General features: G+C 49.0%; 1 protein-coding gene across 1 annotated transcript in view; it reads left to right on the top strand.

Moving 5' to 3' along the window:
• The window catches only part of EHD4 (EH domain containing 4), a 71,877-nt gene that overhangs the window by 15,020 nt on the left and 34,151 nt on the right, over positions 1-22,706 (top strand). Inside the window, exons 2-3 of the mRNA XM_040969988.1 lie at positions 3,907-4,083; positions 12,943-13,040. Of these exons, the coding sequence (XP_040825922.1) occupies positions 3,907-4,083; positions 12,943-13,040 (275 nt within the window). The remainder of the gene's footprint in view (positions 1-3,906; positions 4,084-12,942; positions 13,041-22,706) is intronic.

Genomic DNA, 22,706 nt, shown 5'->3' with positions numbered 1-22,706 from the left:
GCTAAAGACCTAGTATTATGAAGTTTATGGCGATGTTTTCTCTTCAAAGCAGTAAAGAAAGGAAGGTACATCCACGTATACCCTTCTGTTAAAGCAGCTCCTTGAGCTTATGCCAGGTGTTGGCTGTGCCCAGGTTCTGCCCACCTTGCCACCCCCTCCACCCAGCTGCTTGGAGTCCAAATGTCTGTACCTTTTTCTGTTAATGGCTTGACCCAAGGACCTTGGCGTGCTCACTGCTAGAGTTGGCAGGCCTCTCAGAACACAGGAAGAGGGAGCCAGAGGGAGCCAAGGACAGACATTCCCGTCTGTCACTTAGTACAGGATGCCTGCAGAGCCAGCATCTTGGCCGCTGACTTTCTGTCCTTACCCTTGGACTCCTTTTCTTGCAGAGAGCCCCCGGAGACTCCCTGGAATGCATTGATTTTTGCAGCAAGTTTCCCCCAGTTGGCCAGCCTCAGATGGCGGCTGTGCAGTTAATCTACCAGGTGCATCCTCTCACACTCATCTCTCCCAGGCTGTCATTTTTTGAGCCTCATCATGTTCCTCTCCCTTTTTTCACATTAAACACTCAGTGTCCTGGATGCTGTTAGTTCTTCAGCCTTGCCACGTGCTTGCCCACCCAGCAGTGTGAAATAAATGTCCGTTCATTTGCCTGTCTAGAGGGAATGCATTCCAGGTACCAGTAGGTGCTTGAAACCATAGGTGGTGCCCATGAGGTCACTGTGTCTGCTATGTTCTTTCCTATATGCTCATATCTACTATAAAGTACCGCTGATAAATTAGACACTGTGAGAGGTTGACAACAATAAGCAGTAATCACATTGAAACTATAACAATGTCAAAACCTTACTTAAAACTTAGCAAGCATTTCTAGAATCCCCCGTTTACTGTTTTCAGGCCTCAGTGGTCATGCATTAGAAGCGTGAGGACTGGTGTGTCCGAGTTTATGCAGTTCCCCATGTAGGAAGTCTTTGGGACACCTCAGAATGTGTTGTGTATTAAATCATGTGTATGACGGTTCCTGCTAAGAATACTGGTGAGCTGGAGGTGGCCTGGAGCCCAAGTCTGTGGGATGAAGCCTGCTGTAGAAGTGAAGGCCCTGGGTTATGGGGCCCTCCCTGGCTCATGGCTTAGAGATTTTGGAGCTCTGAAGTTCTAAGTGGGTAGACCAAGCCTTGCACGCACCACCAGTCGTCAGGAAATTAGAAAACAGGTGGATGAATGACCCCAGTGTTGGCGAGAGGACACAGGCTGTAGCATAGTTCCTCCTGGGAGGTTTGTGACACAGAGAAACACATAGCTCTGCCACAAGGTTGCAGTGGTTCATTCTCCTCCAGCACTGAGTGGGATGGGCTCGTGTGCCATGTCTGCACTTGGCATGATTTGGAAAATAAAATTGAACATCGATATTTGACTTTTTTTTTATTATCTATGGGAGAAAGTGCTGCTAAACAAATTAACAATACAAGCAAGCTTCATAGTATATTACTTCTCCCTTCTTCCTCTGTGTCTAGGGCCCAGAGCCTGGATGATTCCCTGGGGTTGAAGTTGCAGAAGCACCTTTTACTTCAAATTGTTTCACATTTGCAGAAGATTTCTAAAATAACTAGTTGTTAGACATTCTCTCTGGCACAGTTGCTACTTAGGAAATTCTTGCTTCTGATGACGGTATCAGCTTAGAAGTAGGAAACACCTGCTCATCGAGCAATCTTATGATTTATGATATTTTGCAAAACCCAATTATTTCTGAGTTACTGGGATTTGCTGTGCTTTTACAGACATGGATTATCAGAAGGTAATCCAGCATTCAGAGCAGCTCTCAGCCAACTGAACACCCACTGCAAGTGAGTGGTCAGCTGGTGGGGGACTCAGGGTGACTACAGCACCCACATGGCCCTTCTACCCTGCCTGAGAGCCACTCACATCCCCAGGACCTGGACCTGGGCCTGCTCAAGGTGCAGCGAAGGGGCCACACTGCAACCAGCTCCCCAGGGTGGGCCTCCATCCCCAGTTCCTCCCCCTGAAGGTGGTAAGAGGATTCTTACTGGGTTCATCTACCTTTTTTTTTTTTTTAATGAGTTTATTTATTCATTTATATAAAGAGAACTGGTTTCATGTATTTCATACATATAGTTTGAATAACATTACCTCCTTCCCTACCTTTTTGTTTTAAATTTGGGATGACGTACTTTCAACTTTATAATCATGAGCTTAATCCTATAACAAATAAGGAATCCAACACATAAAAAGTGTTGTTCCGTAGGAGTGTAGACAAGGGCTATAAGAATAATCACATATCTAGATACCAGTTTCACTTGTATACACTGCTTATTTTGTACTCTAGATATTAGCTGCTGCAAATCAGAGAACATATAGATAGTATTTGTCTTTTTGGGACTGGCTTATTTTGCTAAACATAATGGTCTCCAATTGCATCCATTTTGTTGCAAAACACAGGAAAATTTTCATTTTTTTATGGCTCAGTGAAATTCTGTCATGTATATATGCCACACTTGTTTTATCCAATCCTCAGTTTTTGGAAATCTGAGTTGTTCCGTATCAGCTGAGCTTCTATAAACATGGGGGTACAGATAACTCTCATATGCTGATTTCACCTTCTTTGGGAATATGCTTTGGAGTAAAATGGCTGGATCATGTGTGAACATGTTTTCAAATCTCTGAGGACTCTCCATACTGTCTTCCCTAGTGGTTGTACTAGTTTATATCCCACCAACAGTTGTTTTTCATCTGCCTTCCTGATCAATAAGGCCGTCCTTAGGCTGTCTCAGTCTGCCATTGTTGTTAACCCCTCCCCCCCCAGCCCCATGGAGAGTCCCCCTAATGCTCTGGGCCATCCTCGACTGCTTTCCCAGTCCACAATCAGGGAGCTGGATAGAAAGTGGAGCTGCCAGGATTAGAACTGGCGCCCATATGGGATCCTGGCGCATGCAAGGCGAGGACTTTAGCCACTAGGCCACCAAGCCGGCCCACTGCTCCACTTCTGATCCAGCTCTCTGCTAATGAGCCTGGGAAATGTAGCAGAAAATGACTCAAGTGTTTGGGTCCCTGCCACCAGTGTGGGAGACCCAGATGAAAATTCTGGCTGATGACTTCAGCATGATACAGCTCTGACTGTTGCACTTATGTGGCATGCGAACCAGTGGATGGAGATCTCTCTCTGCTTCCTCCCTCCCCCTTGTAACTCTAATTTTCAAAATAGATAAATAAATCTCTGTGGCATCTCGAATAGAATTAAAAATTGCATTTCACCTTTGCTGGCTCAGTTCTTTTCCTTCATCTCTGGAAGTAGAGTCACAGGTTCTGGACCTACATTTGATTAGAAGTATAGAGTGGATTAGGATGGGCTGGACAGTGAGCAGTATAAGTAGGGAGTCAGACTCATGCAGGTGCCTTCCGTTGAAGTGTCATTCATCCCCATGGGAGGGTTGGGGCATCTGACACCTGGCAGGACCCACAGACAGGTAAGGGCCCCAGGAAAGGGTCGCAGGCTTAGGGTGCTTGGGGAACACAGAACAGATGTTGGGGCAACTTCTCTAAGGAGGGTTAAGGAGGGGAACTTCAGCAGGGCATCCAGGAAGGGCGGGGCATCATGGTGTTTGCTTTTCAATGAAAGCATTATGAGAATAGCCATGCTTTGTGGAGGCCCCCTCACTGGACCACCTCTCACCAGGGCAAGTAAATTTATAGATTTCAAACTTTGATTGCTCTTTGTTAGCTAGAGATCAAGCAACCTGCCTCTCCCCCACAACCCCACCACTGCCCCCAAGATGCTTTCTCATTCTTGATGATTATGTGTCTGTGATTGTGTGCAAATGGGCAACCCCAGCGGCTCTCTGACCTCTCTGACGAGTGCTAAGTTCTGTTGTCTTGTTTCCCTCCTTGCAGATATTTACTGGAACAGGATTTCCCAGGCATGAGGATCGGTCCGGAGCCTACCACCGACTCCTTCATCGCTGTGATGTATGGGGACACTGAGGGCAACACCCCTGGAAATGCCTTGGTCGTGGACCCCAAAAAGCCATTTCGGAAGCTCAGTCGTTTTGGAAATGCTTTCCTGAATCGGTAAGGCCCACAACATGGTGTCCTCCACTCCTTGGTCATGGTGTTTAGGTCCTCTCTTTGGATGGCTGCCAGTCGTTTGAATGGGTTCGGCTAAGAGCATCTGCTCCGGAAGAGAGGAGAGTGTCACAGGAGGCGATTGGTACACCTGCTCTGTAGCAGAGCAGAGCTGGGGCCCAGGCCCAGATGCCTGATGAGGAGATGAGGCTGCACAGATAGAGGAGCCAATCTCTCATATCTGAGCCACATACCCATAGAACAGGTCACCTTGGGAGGGAGGGAGCTCCATGCCACCATTACTACAGACAACTGCACACTGTTCTCATCTTGCGTTCATGACCAGAACCTAGGATGTGAGACTGATTGACAGCCAGCATGTTAGTGGGATGTGATGGTGAGGATGCCCCTGGTGGGCCAGGTGGGCATCTCAGCCAAGGCCCAGCACTCAGATTGGAGTTCCTATATGGATATTGGCCGCCATGTCTCCTTGCTACTCCCTCTTCTGTTGGGATCTTGCTGGCTTCTCTGAATGTAGAGCTTGTGAAATTTCCAACCCAGGGCTTTGTCAGTACAGTATTATTGGATACAGGGCTGGCAGGATTCCCTGAGGTGCCCTGGCAAGGGGGACAAGGTTTGGGGCCAAGGTTAGGACAGGACTTCACATGTGGATTATAGGTGGCCTCCAGGCTGGCGTCCATGTTTTGTCCCTCATCAACTGCATGCATTTCCCAGTTTTGTTCTTTAGCCTGTGTCTCCCACAGCAAGACCAACCCTCCCACCTAATTTGACAGCAGTGTGAGGTGGTGGCCATATGGCCATAGCTCTGGCAAGGCATGCTGGGCCTACCTGCAGTTGAGAACTCAGCTTAGGGGATCCCCGAGGTTAGCCTGTTGACTCCAGGTCAGGCCACCTCACCTCCCTGGCCATCCCTTTTGCTTCTCACTGCTACACCTTGAGCTGCTTCCTTCTTCATTAGTGCAGAGCAGTGGGAATAGAAGTCCTAATCCAGAAAGCTTATCAGGTTAGGATGAGGCCATTTTCTCTCAGCAGGGAGTTGTGGGCTTGCTGAGGTTGTGGCTTAGTTGGGGGCCTGTTTTACTTGTGTCGGGTGTGTAACGTTTCTCAGAGTTCCCAGGGACTCTTATCTGTATGGGAGTGGGAACAGTCTACTGCCCCTTAACAGGCTGCAGTGCAGCTGCCTCATTGCCTCTCCTCATCCTCCCTGCTACTCCTGGCCCTTCTTTGCTTGTTTCTGGCATCCTTTCCTATTCCTTCTTTCCTGCTACCTGCTTCTTCTTCTTCTTCTTTTTTGTTGTTGTTGTTAATATTTGTTTATTTTTATTGGAAAGATTCCAATAAAAGAAGAAAAAGAAAGAAGAAAAAGATGGAAGAAAAAGATCTTCCATCCACTGGTTCACTCCTCAAGTAACTGCATTGGCTGGAGCTGAGTGAATCCAAAGCCAGGAGCCAGGAGCTTCTTCTGGGTCTCCCACACAGATGCAGGGTCCCAAGACCTTGGGCCATCCTCAATTGCTTTCCCAGGCCACAAGCAGGGAGCTAGATGGGAAGTGGAACAACCAGGATACCAACCGGGCCCCACCTGCTTCTTTAGAGTGGTGTTGGGTGAGGGGGTTGTGAAGGGGCAGAGGCAGGGAGCAGTGGAGGAAGCACATGCAGGGAGAGGAAGTAACAGGAGTGCTGACGGGCAGGCGCCTTGGGCTGCACTTCTCCCTTCCAGATGTTTTCAAAAGCAAGGACTGGTCCTCCCCCCAGGGCAAGGCACTGCTCACAGAAAAGGGTGGGATGGGCCCTTGTCTTGATACAGGAAGGAATTGGAATGCGAGACAGAGAGCACTGGTGAGCAAGGGAGCAGGTAGAATGGGATAAGGCATCTGTCAGAACAGATGGGCACCTCTCCGGACAGAATCTGAGAGGGTGCCATGGCATTCACACTGAGGAGAACAAGGCTACGTGGTTTAATGGAGAGAACACAAAGGTAGGCCAGGCAGGTGGCTCAGGAAAAGAGCCAAGAGCCGAGTCTGCAGTCTGTGCTCAGACTGGGGCTTCTAAGGGAGCGGAGTCCAGTTCTTCCTGCTTTTCTCCATCCCTCGTCTCTTGTCTCCTAGAGAAAGGGTCTGCTGGGTGTGACATGGGTAAAATTCCCCACAAGGTTTTACTCCTCAGTGCTGTGAAAGCAGGAAGCCCAGCAGGCTTCCCCTAGGGACGCTGGCTTAAGGGCCAGCATTGTCAGGCTGGGTAAACTGTCTGGTGCTGAGCACAGAGGATTCTCCTGAGGAGCTTTTCTTTCAGGGAGGCTGGGACCCCCTATAAAGGTATCAAGCAAGGTATGGCAGGACTGGTTGTACCACATGGCTCACGGTCATTTGCAGACCACTGCTTGGAAGCTTATATCCAACCTGTAGGATTCACTTCCCAGGGCAAGTTTGCTCTGCAGCTTTAGGTAGGGAAGGGAGGCATTCATGTTAGCCCAGACTATGAGAATTCAGCTGCTGCTTGCGGGGAACGTGAAGCCCAGCCAGCTCCCTGCATCCCTTAGGCTGGAACCAAAGTGCAGAGGTGGTGGGTGGAGGAGCTCCTTCAGTAGGGCAGGCAAGAGGCAGACTTCCTGTCCCAGGGCTGGCCCTGGAAGGTTCCGGAGGCTTCGGAAAACACAGGACGCAGGGTGTGCGGCAGGCTGCTCTGAAATCCCAAGGGCCGTTACCCTCCATGACCCCACCCTACCCAGACAAAGGCATCAACAGAAGTAAGCTGTCAAATTTTTCAGAGTCCCATTCACAGGGGGTGGCCTGGGGAAGAGTAGTTAGTAGAATCATTGATTTGGACACATAACTTGCTTTCCTAGCAATTTTTTTCTTTCAAAACCCAAACACATAGCAGACAAAGACAGAAAAGTATTCAGGAGCTATTTTGCATGGGAAGGCACATTATCTCAGAGTTTGAAACTTGCCAAAAAATAATCCACACAGCATGTCATCCAGGGTTAGTGGAATTCCAAGTAATGCACAGAAAATGAGCAAATAGTGATAGAATATTTCCTGCATGCTAAGAACTGCTTTGAGCTTAACCCATACGTTAGCTTTAAATTCTTTGCAGAAACTGCATGCTGGAGTTGCTATAAGGTTCCCAGGGAAGAGAGGAGGGCTGAGGGGTAGAGCAGTTAATTTAACTTATACCTGGTTATCCAGCCCAGAAGTGGCCATGCAAGGATCAGAGCCCGGGCCTGCTGGTGACCACTACACCGACCTGCCAGGGGGTGTGGTATGTGGGCTGAGAATCTCTGTTCGTGGCCTCTTGTTCTTTTTGAGGGTGTTCCTTATGTGATCTTATAGCAGAGATGGTGAAGATGGCGGGGACTGCGACCTTGGGTAGGGCTTAGGTAATTTCAGGCACATTGACTTTGGGGGTTGCCAAGACTGAAAGCAAAGAGGTGACTTGCTGAGGACTAGGACTAGACTTCCAGTCCCCTTACCCCTTGTCTGCCTTCCTGCACCTTTGTGGGGCACCTGCCAAGGAGTCTGTGCCTCCCCTCTGTCCTGGAAACTGTATGAGGGCCGGGGTGGCTGTGTGCCCAGTTGGTAACAGCCTGACTGAGCAGTGCTTGGCACATAAAAGTTGCTGGAGAGGATCCTTGCTGGGTGCTCAGGGGCGTGGCTGTAACCACAGCATCCTTGAGGGTGTGTATGTCCTCAGGCTAGCACTGAAGGCCCCAACCTCCTCTCCCATAGCATACTTCCTGAGAACTGGGTCAAAATCCAACTCCAAGGAGGAAGGCAGCTAGGGTGTGTTCTGGGAACCCTTCCCCACCCCACCCCGTCTCCCCCACCCCCGCCACAGTCACAGAATCTCACTGGGACAGGGCCACAGGGCATTGGATGGACCCTCTGCCCCTCCCAGGACGTCTCAGACAGCCTTTTAAGTACATGCCCAGGTCATAGCCAGTGACACCTGCAAGCTAACACCTGCGTCCTGCTCCCAAAGATAGCAACCCAGGCTTTTTTTTTTTTTTGAGAAATGGAGACAGGTTCCTCCTTCCCCACCCTTCCCGCCCCCCTCCCCCAAAGTGACACTGTGCAAACGTTTCATATTCTTTCACCAAAAGAGGAAGTTTTGACATTTGAATTCTCTGGGCCAGTGCTTGAGGGTGTCCATCAGAAGGAAATGGAGGCAAGATGCCAGAGCTCAGCGTTGACTGACTACAATTCTACAGGAGTCAGAATGGAAAGAGTTCCAAGGCAACAGCTTGAATGGCACATCCTGGCCTCCACCAGACAGATTTGCATGATCCAGGAGCTCCTGAGTGTGGGTGACACTCAGAGTTTGTTATTGGGAAGCAGTTTCCTGTCATAGAGCAGCAGGTGGGCATGACCTGTGGGGCCTGGGCGAGACCTGAGAGCCCAGTTCACTTTGAGAGGTTCTGAGGACTGGGGACTGGCCTCCCCCTGCTGTCTGCTTCAGAGGTGGATGTGATGTTTCTCCTTCAGTCTACTTTGCTGAAATGGTGTGTGTATATATGCATTTAGTTTTACGACCTAGGATAACTGCTTACTTTTTGTTTTGCAATCAAGTACAGTTGTAGGTTTCAGTCTTCTATGCAAGAAGCTTGATATTTCATTTCTCCCTTGCCTCTGTTTCTCATTGGAAAATCACTTGAGGCCCTTGTCCTAGGACTTGACCTTACAAAGTTTGTTCCTGAACTGGAGGAGTGTAGACAGTGCATCCAGATCTCTGCTGGAGGAGCAAACCCTGATGATGGTGCCAGAGAGCCAGTGCCAGGGTTTAGCCATTGGAGAATATACAGGCATAGCTCTTGATTTGCATTCCATGTATTACTCTCTGAGGTTGCAATCAGTGGTAGTTCTTGAATTTTGTATAACACATACCTATCATGGGGAGCTTTTCTAAAATAGACTCATAGGGCCAATGTTGTGATATAGCTAGTTAAGCCTCCACTTGTGACACCAGCCTCCCATGTGGATGCTAGTTCAAATCCCAGATGCTCTACTTCTGATCCAGCTCCCTGCTAATGTGCCTGGGAAAGGAGCAGTGAATGGCTGCTCACTCATGTGGGAGACCCGGAAGCAGCTCCTGGCTCCTGGCTTCAACCTACAGCCATTTGGAGAGTGAGCTAGTAGATGGAAGACCCCAAACTCTCTTGTCTCTTCTCTCTCTGTAACTTTTTCAATCAAATAGAAAATCCATCTTTGAAAAGAACAAACAGCCTCATTACAGATACATAGCATCAATCTGGCACTTGCTGGCAGGCCAGCTAATTTGGCTGCTTTGATGAAGGAAAGTGAACTCATGGCAGGAATCGATTTTGATTCCCCAGTAGAATTGTTTCATTTCAATCCAAGCAAAGATCTGGATGTTTTTTGTGGTTTATGTATCCAAAGTAAACTTGCAGAAGCTTTTCCCAGCAATCTTTCACCTCAGGATTATGGTGGCTCCAGTGGTTAAAACATTGTTCTTGATTGGCAGCTGCCTGTGCATTGCTGGTCCTGACGTTCTAGAAAACCAGCTTTCCTCCCCAGGCTGTTGCTTGATGTCCCTTCCCAGCTGGCACATTGCACAAGGTTTGTCCCATATCCATTAGGGAAGATTCACAAAGATACAGATGTAGATTGAAGCATTGCCAATCTTAGACCATATTTTACCCCTAAAAGGGGTCATTTTGTACAGCTTAATAGGAGAGGTAGCTACAAAAATTTTCACTTTTTTAAAAATTTATTTGAAAGGCAGAGTTAGATCTTCCATTGACTGGTTCACTCCCCAAGTGGTCACACTGCTAGAGCTGGGCCTGTCCCAAGCCAGGAGCCAGGTGCTTCTGGGTCTCTCACATGGGTGCAGGGGCCCAAGTATTTGGACCATTTTCTGTTGTTTTCCTAGGCACATTAGCAGGGAGCTGGGTCAGAAGTGGAGCAGATTTGAACCCATATGTGGTGCCAATGTTTCAAGTGACTGCTTTACCTATATATCACAACACTGGCCCCAGCCAGGGACTTTTGCATCATCTGGATGTGCAATGACTTCTTTCTGGGCACAGGATGTTAGGCTGCTAGTCATAGAAATTCTTTTTTTTTTTTTTTTAAGATTTATTTATTTTTATTGTGTAGTTGGATATACAGAGAGGAAGATCTTCCATCCACTGATTCACTCCCCAAGCAGACACAATGGCCGGTGCTGAGCCAATCTGATGTCAGGAGCCAGGAGGCTCTTCCGGGTCTCCCACACAAGTGCAGGGTCCCAAGGCTTTGGGCTGTCCTTGACTGCTTTCCCAAGCCACAAGCAGGGAGCTGGATGGGAAACAGGGCTGTTGAGATTAGACCCGGCGCCCATTTGGAATCCCAGAGCATTCAAGGTGAGGAATTGAGCTGCTAGGCTACCATATCAGGCCTGGTCATAGTAATTATTATGATTTAGTTGTCAGAATCTTGGTAGATTTTTTGTCTATTTGCTTTCCTGTTTAGGAAATTATGCATCAGTCCTCTGGGTGTACTCCCATCGTAATATGGGCTGGAGTCCAGCAAGGTGCTATGAAATGGCCCTGGGTTCCCTCTGTGGTGAACTTGGATTTACCTGAACCTTGGCATCAACCTGGGAGTCCTGGGAGCTGGTAGGGTCACTCAGAGACTGTGCAGTGTCACAGGGCCAGTGACAAGGGAGACAGGCTCCAGTCCATATCTGTCTACTATGCATCACTATGGAAGGGAACCAGCTGCCCCAGGTGCCTCAGTGAGGAGCTCCAGGGCTATGTGTGCTCCTGGGCCACGGGGAGCTGTCCTACACCCATTCCTGATCCTGGCAGTGTTTGTGGCAACACTGGGAGCAGCATAGCAGTTAGGAACCTATACCTGGAACTGCCAGCTAGGTCAGCGTGGGACTCAGTGAGCCTTGCCTTATCTCCGTCCTGTAAGGTGGAGGTCAAGATAAAATGAACACACATGGAAAATGTATGCAGCAAGTCTGATACTGTGAGAGGTCAGCAAATGCTTGTGCCTGTTTTTACCACCAAGCCTACTGTGAGTGCTTTCTGAGGCTTTTAACAGTCTGATTTTTAAAATGTCAATCACTGGGACTGGCACTGTGGCACGGCCAAGTTAAACCACTGCCTGTGGCACCAGTATCACATACAAGCCTGATTTGGGTCAATCCAGCTCCCTGCCAATGTACCAGAGAAAGCATCAGAAGACGGCCCAAGTACTTGGGCCCCTGCCACCCATGTGGGAGACTCGGGTGGTGCTCTATGCCTTTCCAGGTGCATTAGCAGAGAGCTGGATCAAAAGTGGATGAGCTTGGACTCAAACCAGCACTCATATGGAATGTTAGTATCACAAGCAGTGGCTTCACCCCCTGTAACACAACATGATACCTGACTCCTTGTTGCCAGCATTAGGAGTTTTTCATTGTAGATATTGAGTGTCATTTGGATCTCAGGCCTCAGCCAGCCATGCAGTCAGGCATAGCCTCCAGATGTCACAAGTGCTTTCTGTTCTGCATTTCCTCCTGACCCAAGGGTTGGGATATCTCTTCTCCCTGTGTCTTTGACACTACCAGACATAATGTGTGAAAATTTGTCCTGAGCACCTTCAGAGAAAGTTGTCTGGAAGTGTGGATAATAGCATCTTGGGCTCAGGCCTGCCATCCCAGCCCACCAGAGAGTGCCCCTGAGCTGTGCCCTGCCATGTGCATTCTGTAGGTTGGCAGCCTCCCCACCCCAAATTACTGGCACGCTTGCCTTCTGACTGTTCCTACCACTTGCACTGAAGGGAAGAACTGAGCTAGTGCCAAGCATTTCTGAACTTTCTGCTTGTACAGAGTATGCAAGCAGCCATTTACGGCACACGGTGCCTGTCTTCAGGGACCTTTGCAGGGGAGGGGAGGGAACTTCCTCCTTGTGCTTAGAATTACACAGTGAGAGTCAACAGAAGACGTCATCAGTGCCTGTCCAGACATCTCCTTTACACACGAGGATCAGCAGGCCCTAGCCTAGGAGCCCTTAGACAGTGCCTGGGCAAAGCCAAGGAGAACTCAAGCTCAGGTCTTCTGCTCTCCAGTTCTGAGTTTTCCTCCCACCCTACCATACTTCTGTGGGCCAGAGGCAGCTGACTGGGACTGTAGCAGGCAGGATGGGGGTCAGAAGGGATAGTACCAGGTGGGTTGGAGACTTGGAGATGCTCAGCTAGGCTCTTTTCCATCCTAGCCTCTTATCTGGCTCTCTTAGGGCCCCTATGTACCTGGAAGACCAGGGGTGTGGCCCACAGCTGCCAGCTTCTCCTTGGGCCTGAGGCTGCTTGTTGATTCCCTAGGGCATGGAAACAGAGCCTGGTACCTCCTTCAGCATTCAGGCTGGCAAGAGGGCAAGGCCTAGACAGAGTTCCAGTGCCACCGTGAGCCCTGACAGCATGTAAGATGTCTGAATGCAGAAAGACGCAGGTGCCTGGCATAGGGGAGGGGAGGCTCATGGGCTTTCCGACCTAGATTTTAGCAAACTAGAGTGACTCTAGCAAGTTACCTAACCTCTGTCAGGGTGATGGTGATTTCTTCCTTGTTGGTTTGACACGTACGCTCTTACAGGAGGTGATGTTCATGCAATACTTAAGTATCCAAGAAATGTTAGCTCAGGTAAAAACTAATAGTACAGAGCCAGGCGGTAGGTAGATGCAGATGCCAGCGTGCACTCCATCCCTGTCTCACGGCCTGGCATCTATTCTCTGTGGCTCCACTGAGGTTGCTGTCAGCTTTCTCTAAGTCCCTGCTATGTGGGAGGCATTGGGAAGGGTCCTCAGTTAGAGGCCTCTGCCAGGCCTGGCTTCTGACCTCACCTTGACCTGTGTCTTCCAGGTTCATGTGTTCCCAGCTGCCCAACCAGGTCCTGAAGAGCATCAGCATTATCGACAGCCCTGGCATCCTGTCTGGGGAGAAGCAGCGCATCAGCCGAGGTCAGTGCCCACCCCACCCTGTTAACCCTGTCATCTCTGGCAAAGCCTGCCATCCTGTCTTCCCATGTCCCTGGGCAGCTGCAGGCACCCTGCCTTGGAGCAAACTGGAGGTCGGCACATCAAAATCTCTGCTCTTTCAACTGTGAAACTTTCTGGATCTTAGCCACATCCTCTGAATGCCTTTCAACTCTGTTGTCTGCCACCAGGATCCACAGAAACACAGGAGGTAGGGGCTCAGAGGGAGAGAGAGAGGCCTCTTCCCACAGCCTGGGTTTCCTTGTCCCCACACACATCCAACCCTGAGCACCTGCAGCTCCTTCCCACACAGCAAGGCTTCAATGGGCATCTGTCTGGAGGCAGCTCCTGCCAGGGAGAAACCTCTACTCTGGTAAAGAAAGCAGGCAGTGGCCCAGTGACCACACAGAAAAACAGGTGATGAGCTGGAATAGATTCTAAGAGACGTGGGCCCTAGAGCAAGGTGCAGGGATTGGGGCCCTGGTCTGCTTGGAGGTGCTGGGGAAGCTCCCTGAAAGAACCAGGGGGGAGAGTAGGAATTACCTAAGGGATGATCTGGCTGGGGAGGAGGACCTGGGCAACTCTCCCAAGTGACCTGTGAAGAGGGAAAAGTGCTTGAGCCACAAGGTCAGGGCTGAAGGGTTGCTTCAGCCTCTAGAGGGCAGGGGCTTGAGGCGTGATCCTAGAGCTGCACCTATCATCTCCCCTGTTCTGCTGGAGACAGGGACCGCAGGGCAAGGGCCTGGACACAGCTTTCTAACAGAGAGGAAATGTCTGGCTCCTGGAGAGTGAGGATTGAGCCCTGCAACCACAAGGCAGGGCAAGCAGTTCTCCCTGGCTCCTTGTACTTGACATGCAGAGGGGGTTCTGGAAGACTTTGGTGGGAAGGAGGCAGTGGGGCACATGAATGGCTGCTGTCACTCCTTCAGTCCCTGAATGGCAAAGCCATGGCCTGCTGAGATGTACAGGCCTGCCAAGGTCACACAGCACCTGTCTGGGATCATCATGGTTACGGCCACCATGTGCCAATGGCCTGGCCTTCAGCTCAGAAAGCAGGAGCATTGTTACAGCCAGGCAGGAGTCCAGGGGCAAGGGTGAAGGAAGGGCTTCTCGTGCTATGAGCTCAGCTTTCTCAAGGCACTGCAGAGGTGCCTGCTCTACTAACCACATGAGGCTATCCTGAGGGGGAACTCCGCTGCTTCCCTGAGGGACTTTGCCATCAGGCCAAGTTGGATCTCCAAGACCCTGGTCAGGTACCAGAATCCACAGATGCTCACAGCTCTCCTGCCCAGTAATGTACATGAGTCTAATGTGCACACATCCAACTGTACACCCTGAATCATCCCTGGCTTACAGCAACCAGTACAATGTGCAGCATCTGGTACAATGCCCTCTGACACCCATTTACATGGTTTAAGGAATAATGGCAGGAAGGCAATTCTGGACATGTTTGATATGCACAGTGGTTTTGCCCAAATATTTTCTCTCCTTGGTTGGTTGAATCTGCAGATGCAGTACCCATAGGTATATAAGGAGGCTATATAGAAAACAACCAGGCTAATTCTGTCATAGATATCTTTGTTGGTCTTATCCTCTGCTACAAAAGCAAAGGATGTTTGTTTTAAAGGATTCAAAGATGAATGAAAGCCTAAGAAAGTCTCACTGCATCAAACACACTGAATGGGTTTTTCTGGCTCCTTACAGACTTTATTTTCTCTTTAGAAGATGTATATATATTTATATTTTAATTGGAAAGAAGATATATATATATATTTTCTAATTGGAAAGGCAGAATTACAGAGAAAAAGGAGAGGGAGAATAGAGAGATCTTTCATCTACTGGTTCATTTCTCAAATGGTCGCATGGCCAAAGCTGACTGGTCTGAAACTAGTCATATTGTACAGCTTTTCTGAGTTGTCCATATTATTTCACTCCTTTTATCTTTAAGTGTGCTAGAAAATGATACGGTTCTGATGAATGTTCTTTTTATCTCTCTCTCTCTCTCTTTTTTAAAGATTTATTTATTTTTATTGGAGAGGCAGATTTACAGAGAAGGAGAGAGAAAGAACTTCTATCTTCAGGGTTCATTCCCCAAGTGGCTGCAATGGCTGAGCCAATCCAGAGCCAGGAACCTCCTCCAGGTCTCCCGTGTGGATACAGGGTCCCAAGGCTTTGGGCCATCCTCTACTGTTTTTCCATGCCACAAGCGGGGGAGCTGGATGGGAAGTGGAACAGCCAGGGTACAAAATGATGTCCATATGGGATCCAGGCACATGTAAGGCAAGGACTTTAGCCACTAGGCTACCATCCAGGCCTCTTTTTATCTTTAATTTTAAGACCTCTGGAGTTTGGATCCCACAGTATCTATTTCTTTTCGTCAGGCTAATCCTAATTGGCCACATTCTTTGGCCTTTTCTTTTGCTTAGTATTTGTATCAGTCATAGCTCCTGTTGAATCGGGTTGCAGTATGACATAATGCCTTCAGCATGCTTTGAAGATGGGTTCGTCCTAGTGCTCTATAGTAGATTCTGACTCATATCCTGGCGTGACTTACTGTGGCATGTACTTGCTCACATCCTATGCACAGAAATAGCACGTATAGTTCCAGTCAGTCTGCCAGTCCCTACTGCTCCGAGGGACAAAACAACTGCCAGCAAGGCACCGAAAGCTGCAGTGTGGCAGCTCTGTAGGCCACAGCAGCTTCCCCAGGCTGGCAGCCACATGACATTAAACACAAAGCTGGTGGCTAGAGTCAGCTGACACTCTACTGCAACAAATACACCATAATTGAAAGCTACTCCACCTTAAACTGCTGCCTGCAGTACCACCTGCTCTCTGGTTGCTGTTGCTCTCCTCAGTGCTTCTCTCCAGCTCCGCCTCGCCAGGAATCAGCATCAACCCTGCATGAGAGACTAGGTGGCCCCATAGACATCTAAGATGTCCCCTGAGGACTTTACCATCCTCCTGCCTCTGTCTTGGCCACAGTGCAGCTGATGGATTAACCCCACCCCGGTTCCCCTTTCACACAGAGATGTGGATTGATAGTAGTGTAATAGTCTCAAGTACTGAGTGTCCCTGCTCTGTGTCTATGCTGTGCTAATTGTTTAACATTTATTATCCCACTTAAACCTAAACTATCATGGGCCTCCAAAAGCCAGGCCTGGGTCTCCCAGTCTCTAACACATCTCCAGAAAAGCAGGGCCTGGTGAGAACTGTGAAAACGTCCCAGTACTCCTGATGGCCCAAACCTCTAGTCTCTATGGCGACCATATAGACCAAGCAGGGTAGGTGGTGTCACTAGAGAGGCGGGTGGGAAGGAAGAGGGTGTGAGGTGACTGCTGAGCACCCCAGGGAGACCCTCGCACCCCATGAAACAGAGTTCTCCCATCAGCTTGAGGCCAGACCAGTAATGGGTGAGCAGTTCCATGCTGTGCTTCCTCGCTGAGGATCCAGTGGAGATAGGCAAAGCCTGGATCCAGGAGCTAGTCACTCAGGGACCACAGGAACCACCCGACATTTACAGTCTATGCTGTTAGAAGCACTCCATGGCCAACCCACGTGGGTATTTGGAGTGACCTGTGGCAGATATACTGTGCCTTAGCTCAGCCTGCCCCGTCAGCAGACTCTGAGAGCAACTGTGTGGTCAGGGCTGCATTCCCTGCCCCCTTTCCTTGCGTTGGAGCACTGAGGGCTTCAGCGAGTGCTGCATCAGCATTCTAGGGAAGGCCCTGTCAGCTGAGGGTCCACATCAGGAGCCACATGTGTGAGTTGGTTTGGGAGTGATTTTTAGTATGCTCCACGCTACACATGGACACCTGTTATCCTTCAAGTGCTCCTTCAAATTTATTATAATGAACAGAAAAAAAAAAAGATGTCAGTTTCATTATTCGGCAATATAAAATGTTGACTTCCCATCAGGCAGGAATGCAAATGTTCTGATGAGTTTGTAATAATATTCTAATCAAGGAATGGCTAGCTGCAAGTCCTACAAATGCCTCTAGATCTTTTTCTTGTGTCTTATTGGCCAATAGAAGGACGTTTTACTTGTGATTTTTTCTAACTTGTCTTGCTGAAGCAGGCAGGTGAAACCTCAGCTGAGCCATTCCTTGGAGGGCTCTTTGTGCTGCATTGATAACGGCGGCCAGGGTTTTGACACGTGGTGAGAAAAGAGAACATCATTCGTCTCCTCACACATCCTTATTTTCATTTCCTACCTCCTGTTCCAGCCCCTGAACCATTTGCTTCCAGAACTATTGCTTATGCCACACTGGATGTAGATGAAACCTGGGATTTATCTTAGGACTTGGTGTAAGCATCTCTGTGTTCTCAGCTATCTGGGACACGTCTCTGGGATGTGGCTGCCATCACAAAAGTCCCCACCCAAGGAAGATAATGCTTTTAAAAATTCTGGTGTAGTAGCAGATGGACCTGTCCATCTACCTGGCGTGGTAGCATTCTGGAGGGGCTGTGTTAGCCAAAACTAATTATTTCTGCAGTTAGCTGAGAGTAGGAGATTTTGTGTAGCTCTCAGTAGACTTGACTGTGGTATCGGAAACATTTTTTTCCTCTTAAATTTTGAGTAGCTCTAGAAGAAAGAGGCCGTAGGTGTCCACTTCTCACTGCATCCGCATATTCTCCCTGCATTGACAGTTTATCAGGTGGAAATCTGAGGATGTGTTTTCCTGATGTCTAAGTCCTTGTCCCAGCCCATTCATTCTAAGTTGGAGCATGGAACTGACAAGACAGTGATGATGAAAGAACCAAACAAAAGCAATAAGCAAGAGGATACTAAACAGGGAGGGTCTAGCAAGTAACAGACCACGACAGAAGCTTCAGTCATTGATTGACCTTTCAGCAGCCACATGCAAGCATCTTTAAGGCCTCCTAGACTTGGCCATGTTAAATAAAGCCCTCAAGAATAGGAAAGATGTGTGATTCCTGCCAGCTCAGGATATGCAGGCTGTGATGAAACCCACTGGCACAGCACGGCCGAGGCACCCAAACATAACATCACAAAAGAACCGACTGAGTAGGGAAGCAAGCTGTGATAAATAAGGGTGCAGGAAAAGATAGGAAAGACGAAAACAGCCTGTAATCAGGGAAGTGCAGCCACAGCTACTTGACAAGTTGTATGAACTTTAGAGACAAAAGACCGGATTTTAAAGGCTACCCAGGAAAGGAGAGAGAACAGAGAGAGATGTCTAGATAAGAATGACTTCCCCTCTCGGGCCTTAGCCGCAAGAAGGACTCGAGGAAAACACTCAGTCACACATACACAATGTGGGTTTTCTCCTACTGGACAGAAGAGACCTGGAGTGCTTCATTAGCAGGTTCTGGCCCACAGAGACCCTGGAGGAAGCCTACGCAGAGCCATGGGTGGTTGACAGGTCCTGGGGCAGGCCAGGAGCTGGAGGCCAACATGCAACCAGAGGTTCTGGGCATCAGCACTGAATCTCTCAATTTTCTCAAGAGGGGCCTCTTTCGTGCCGCTGGGTACAAATACACCAAGGATTTGCCCTGACAGTATTACCAAAAAAAATAGGAGATAATAATAAAATTAAAGAGTAGGGCAAATTATAAAGCAGCACTGGCCATACTCCCATTCTGGTCACCATGCCATTACAGGTACTTCCCACAACTAGGCCAGCTTATCCACAGCACTGCACTCTGTGGTCACTGCATCATGTTGGACCCACAGCCTTTCTCCAAGGTGCTGCTCCTAACACTGACTCGCCATTCCCAGCAGTTCACTTCATTTCTTGGTCTTTTGACCTGATAGCAGTTTAAAGCCCTCATACCTCCTCTCTCAGTCCATTGCCGCTTCCCAGCTGTAGGTCTCCAGGGACTTCATCACCATACTCTTGTATTTTCTCCTTAGGATGCAGCAGTGGAGCAGGTAGGACCCAAAGCTGAGCCTTGAGACACAGCAGTAGGAGCTACAAACTTCCATCCAGGTTGTTTGCAGCCATGGACAAGTTCAGTCAATAGGGAATGAGCTCCTGGGAGCCAGGCCTCCAGGTAGGAGCTGGGAATGTGCAGGGGAGCAAGGGGCCTTCACTGTCCTGGACTTGCTGCACCATGTGTTGCCTGGGAATGCTGTCACCTGAACACAGATGGGTTCCTTGAGCAGGGACTCAACAAGCCAACCAAACATACGAAGCCACTTCCCTTAGCAAAGGGAAAAGCCGGTGGGGGGTGGGGGGAAGCAAGTATGTGATTTTCCTCATCGCACATGGTGAATACCAGAGAGGAAGCAGATATGATGCTGAATTTGACGAGGAGCCCATGACGTGGCTTGCCACCCGCTGGAAAAGCGAGCTGGCCTGTGGAGGTGACCTTTCAGCTGAGACCCTACAGGCGAAGGAGCTAGGCTTTGTGGAACAAGCCCAGGTCAAGGGCTTACCATTTTTATTTTTTTCCTTTAAAGATTTATTTATTTATTTATTTATTAGAAAGATTTACATAGAGAGGAGAGGCAGAGAGAAAAATCTTCTATCCGCTGGTTCACTCCCTAAGTGGCCACAATGACTGGAGCTGAGCCAATCTGAAGCCTGGAGCCTCGTTCAGGTCTCCTATGTAGGTAAGAGGTCCCAGAGCTTTGAGCCATCCTCTACTGCTTTTCTACTGCTTTTCTAAGTGGAGCAGCTGGGATTAGAACTGGTGCCCATATAGGATCCTGACACATGCAAGGTGAGGACTTTAGCCACTAAGCTACCACACCAGGCCCTTACCTGATGTTTCTGATGACACTTAAACACTTCTCAAGAATCAAATGTGCACCTGTGGACTTGAATTCCTGCCCATCTGTATCTCTGAGGTCATTTCTACAATCTTTACTACTCTGTATGAACAAATCACTCTTGGCCCAGTCAGGGATTGAAGCCCTGGGAGACCATACTGTGTCATCAATGGAAAGACATGGAGTGGAATAGATGGGCTGGGTTCAAGTTCAGCTCAACTTTTTACAAATCTTGTGGCCTTGCAGTGTTGTAATTCTGGCTGTAACAGGGAGAGGACCAATAATAGTACCTACTGAAGAGGGTTTGTGATAAATAAGTTAATACTTAGAAAATGGGAGCTGGTGTTGGGATGTAGTGAGGCAAGCTATAGCTGCAGTGCCAGCATGTCAGCTATACAAGAGCATTGTTTGGGATCCAGGAGCTCCGCTTCTGATCCAGTTCACCGCTAATGGCTTGGAAAAGCAGCAGAAGATGGCCCAAGTGCTTGTGCCCCTGAACCCCTATCAGAGACCCAAAGGGAGTTCACAGCTCCTGGCTTCTGCCTGACCCAAACGAGGCTGTTGCAACCATTTGGGAAATGAACCAGCAGAGGGAAAATCTCATTTTCTCTCTTTCTCTTTCTCTTTCTCTCTCTCTTTTTAAAAAGATTTATTTATTTTTATTGGAAAGTCAGATATACAGAGAGGAGAAGAGACAGACAGGAAGATCTTCCATCCAATGACTCACTCCCCAAATGGCCACAATGGCCAAAGCTGTGCCGATCTGAAGCCAGGAGCCCGGAGCCTCCTCCAGGTCTCCCACACAGGTGCGGGGTCCCAAGGCTTTGGGCCCTCCTTGACTGCTTTCTCAGGCCACAAGCAGGGAGCAGGATGGGAAGCAGGGCTGCCGGGATTAGAACTGGCACCCATATGGGATCCTGACACCTGCGAAGTGAGGACTTTAGCCATTAAGCTCTCTCTTGTCAGGCCCTGTTTTTCTCTCTTATCTTGAATATTCCACCCTTCAAATAAATAAGTATAAAATAGTACCCAGCTTAGCACAAAATAAGTGCTCAGTGAACCTTAGCTGTTACTACCATCAGCATTATTGTAATACTGTTGGAGGTCAGAGTTCCTGGGGGTTGAGTTTTGTCTTCTGCTTGCATTCATTTTTCTCCTCAGTCAAGTTAGTTAAAATAGTTTCCTATTCAGGAGTTGAACCTGCTGTTTTTGTATAATTGTTTCTGCCTTTTTTCTGCGTATGTCATTTCTATAGCTGATTAGCTTTTAAAAGATGTGTTATGAAAGAAGTCAGACACAAGAGAGATGAAGTTCCTCAAAGAGTTGTCTATATTGTCTTATCAATACTTCATTCTGACTTATGGCTGAGGAAGATGATGATGTGACACTCTTAATCAGTGTTGACCTGGCACCTAGTCTCAGAAGAGATTACCACGGCTGTTCCCTCCTGTAGACATTAGAGTGCATGCAAGAACCAAGAAGGATGGGCGCTTGGGGCGCTTTAGGTCCAGGTGGCTGAAATGTAGGTACATGGTGAGAGGCACAAGACAGGAAACTGGGTTTCATCAGGATTGCATGGGTTACCAAGGGGTGCGGTAGTGGATGCTGTAGAGGACAGCTGAGGCCCCAAAGCTGTTTTCGTATGGAGATGTTAGCCAGTGATTGCCACCATGCGTGGTTCAGAGTTGATATTCCATTCCCCCACTGCCCACTACTGAGGATCCGGGACTGCCCCTGGTGAAGTGTTGACCAACCATATTCCCTAGCCAGTGCTAAGGCTAGGCTGAGGCCAGGTTGAGAGGTGTTGGACCCCACTGGCTGCTTGAGCTGCTATCAGGAAATCCTGGCTGCTTTTTGTCTCAGGGAAGTTTGCTGACAAACACATCCCGGACTCCTTTTCCGCCAGTGCCACGGGAAATTCCACACCATGGGTGAAGCTGTGCCTCGTCTAAGGCAAGGAGGTCCTCGCAGATGGTGTTGGCCAGGCCCCGGCAGCTATTTTTAGCTTCTGTTAATATTTTAACTGTGTAATGGATCAGGAGAAAGATACACTTAAAACCTAGACTTTTTAATAAAAAACAGAAAGCAAAAACAAGCAAAACTGAAGTCAGGGAGGAGGAGAGGGACATCTGCTTAGAAGTCATTGAAGGTGTGAAATTCAGGAAAGACACTGCACCACTTTGCATTCAAGGACAGCGGAGAGGTGAGGAGGTGCTCTTGGGTTCAATGTCAGCTGGGGGTTGACGGTCAACTTCTTAAGCACTTGGTGACAGGGACCAGGTGTTGAAGGGTGACAAACAGCAAGATCACCCCCGAGTTTGCCCTCACGGAGCCTAAAGAGCAAGCACAAGCTACAGCATGGTGACCATATCCCACAGCAAGCAATATGGTGGCTGGTCCCACAGCAGCAGCTGCTCCTCCACTCGGGAGGACCTCTGAGGAGATGATGCTCGGGTTGGCAGAGAGCTAGGGAAGGCATCCCTCCTGGAGAAGGAGCTCACAACCAATGCCAGGGTGCATCAGACCTGGAAGATTTGGGGTGCAAAAGGTGCTGCAGTCTGGGCCTGCAGGCAGAGCTAGGGGTCTTGGGGCAGCATGCCGGTTGTGTCCTGAGAGGAACAAGAAGCCCTCGAAGGCTAATCGTTGTGAACCTTCTGGTTACCCAGTATTATCACTGTGAGAACCTCTGGGGGTCTTGAACTGGGCTAGAGCAAGACTGCCCTGGGACCACAGTGCTCTATTATTCTGTCAGCTTGGTTTTCTTCTCCCTTGGTATGGGGCTACCGTATCCATGTCTTTTTGTGTGGTCCCCTCTCCCTCTGCCCCTGAGTCCACAGGACTGTGAACCATGTGTGCAGGCCTTAAGTAGGAGCTCTACAGGGGAACTTGTTAAGAAGCTGCCTCCTGGGCCC

This window comes from Ochotona curzoniae, unplaced genomic scaffold, assembly GCF_017591425.1.
Source record: "Ochotona curzoniae isolate NIBS_2020 unplaced genomic scaffold, NIBS_Ocur_1.0 scaffold_4701, whole genome shotgun sequence".
NCBI lineage: Eukaryota > Metazoa > Chordata > Mammalia > Lagomorpha > Ochotonidae > Ochotona > Ochotona curzoniae.
This window is presented reverse-complemented; position numbering and strand designations above follow the sequence as displayed.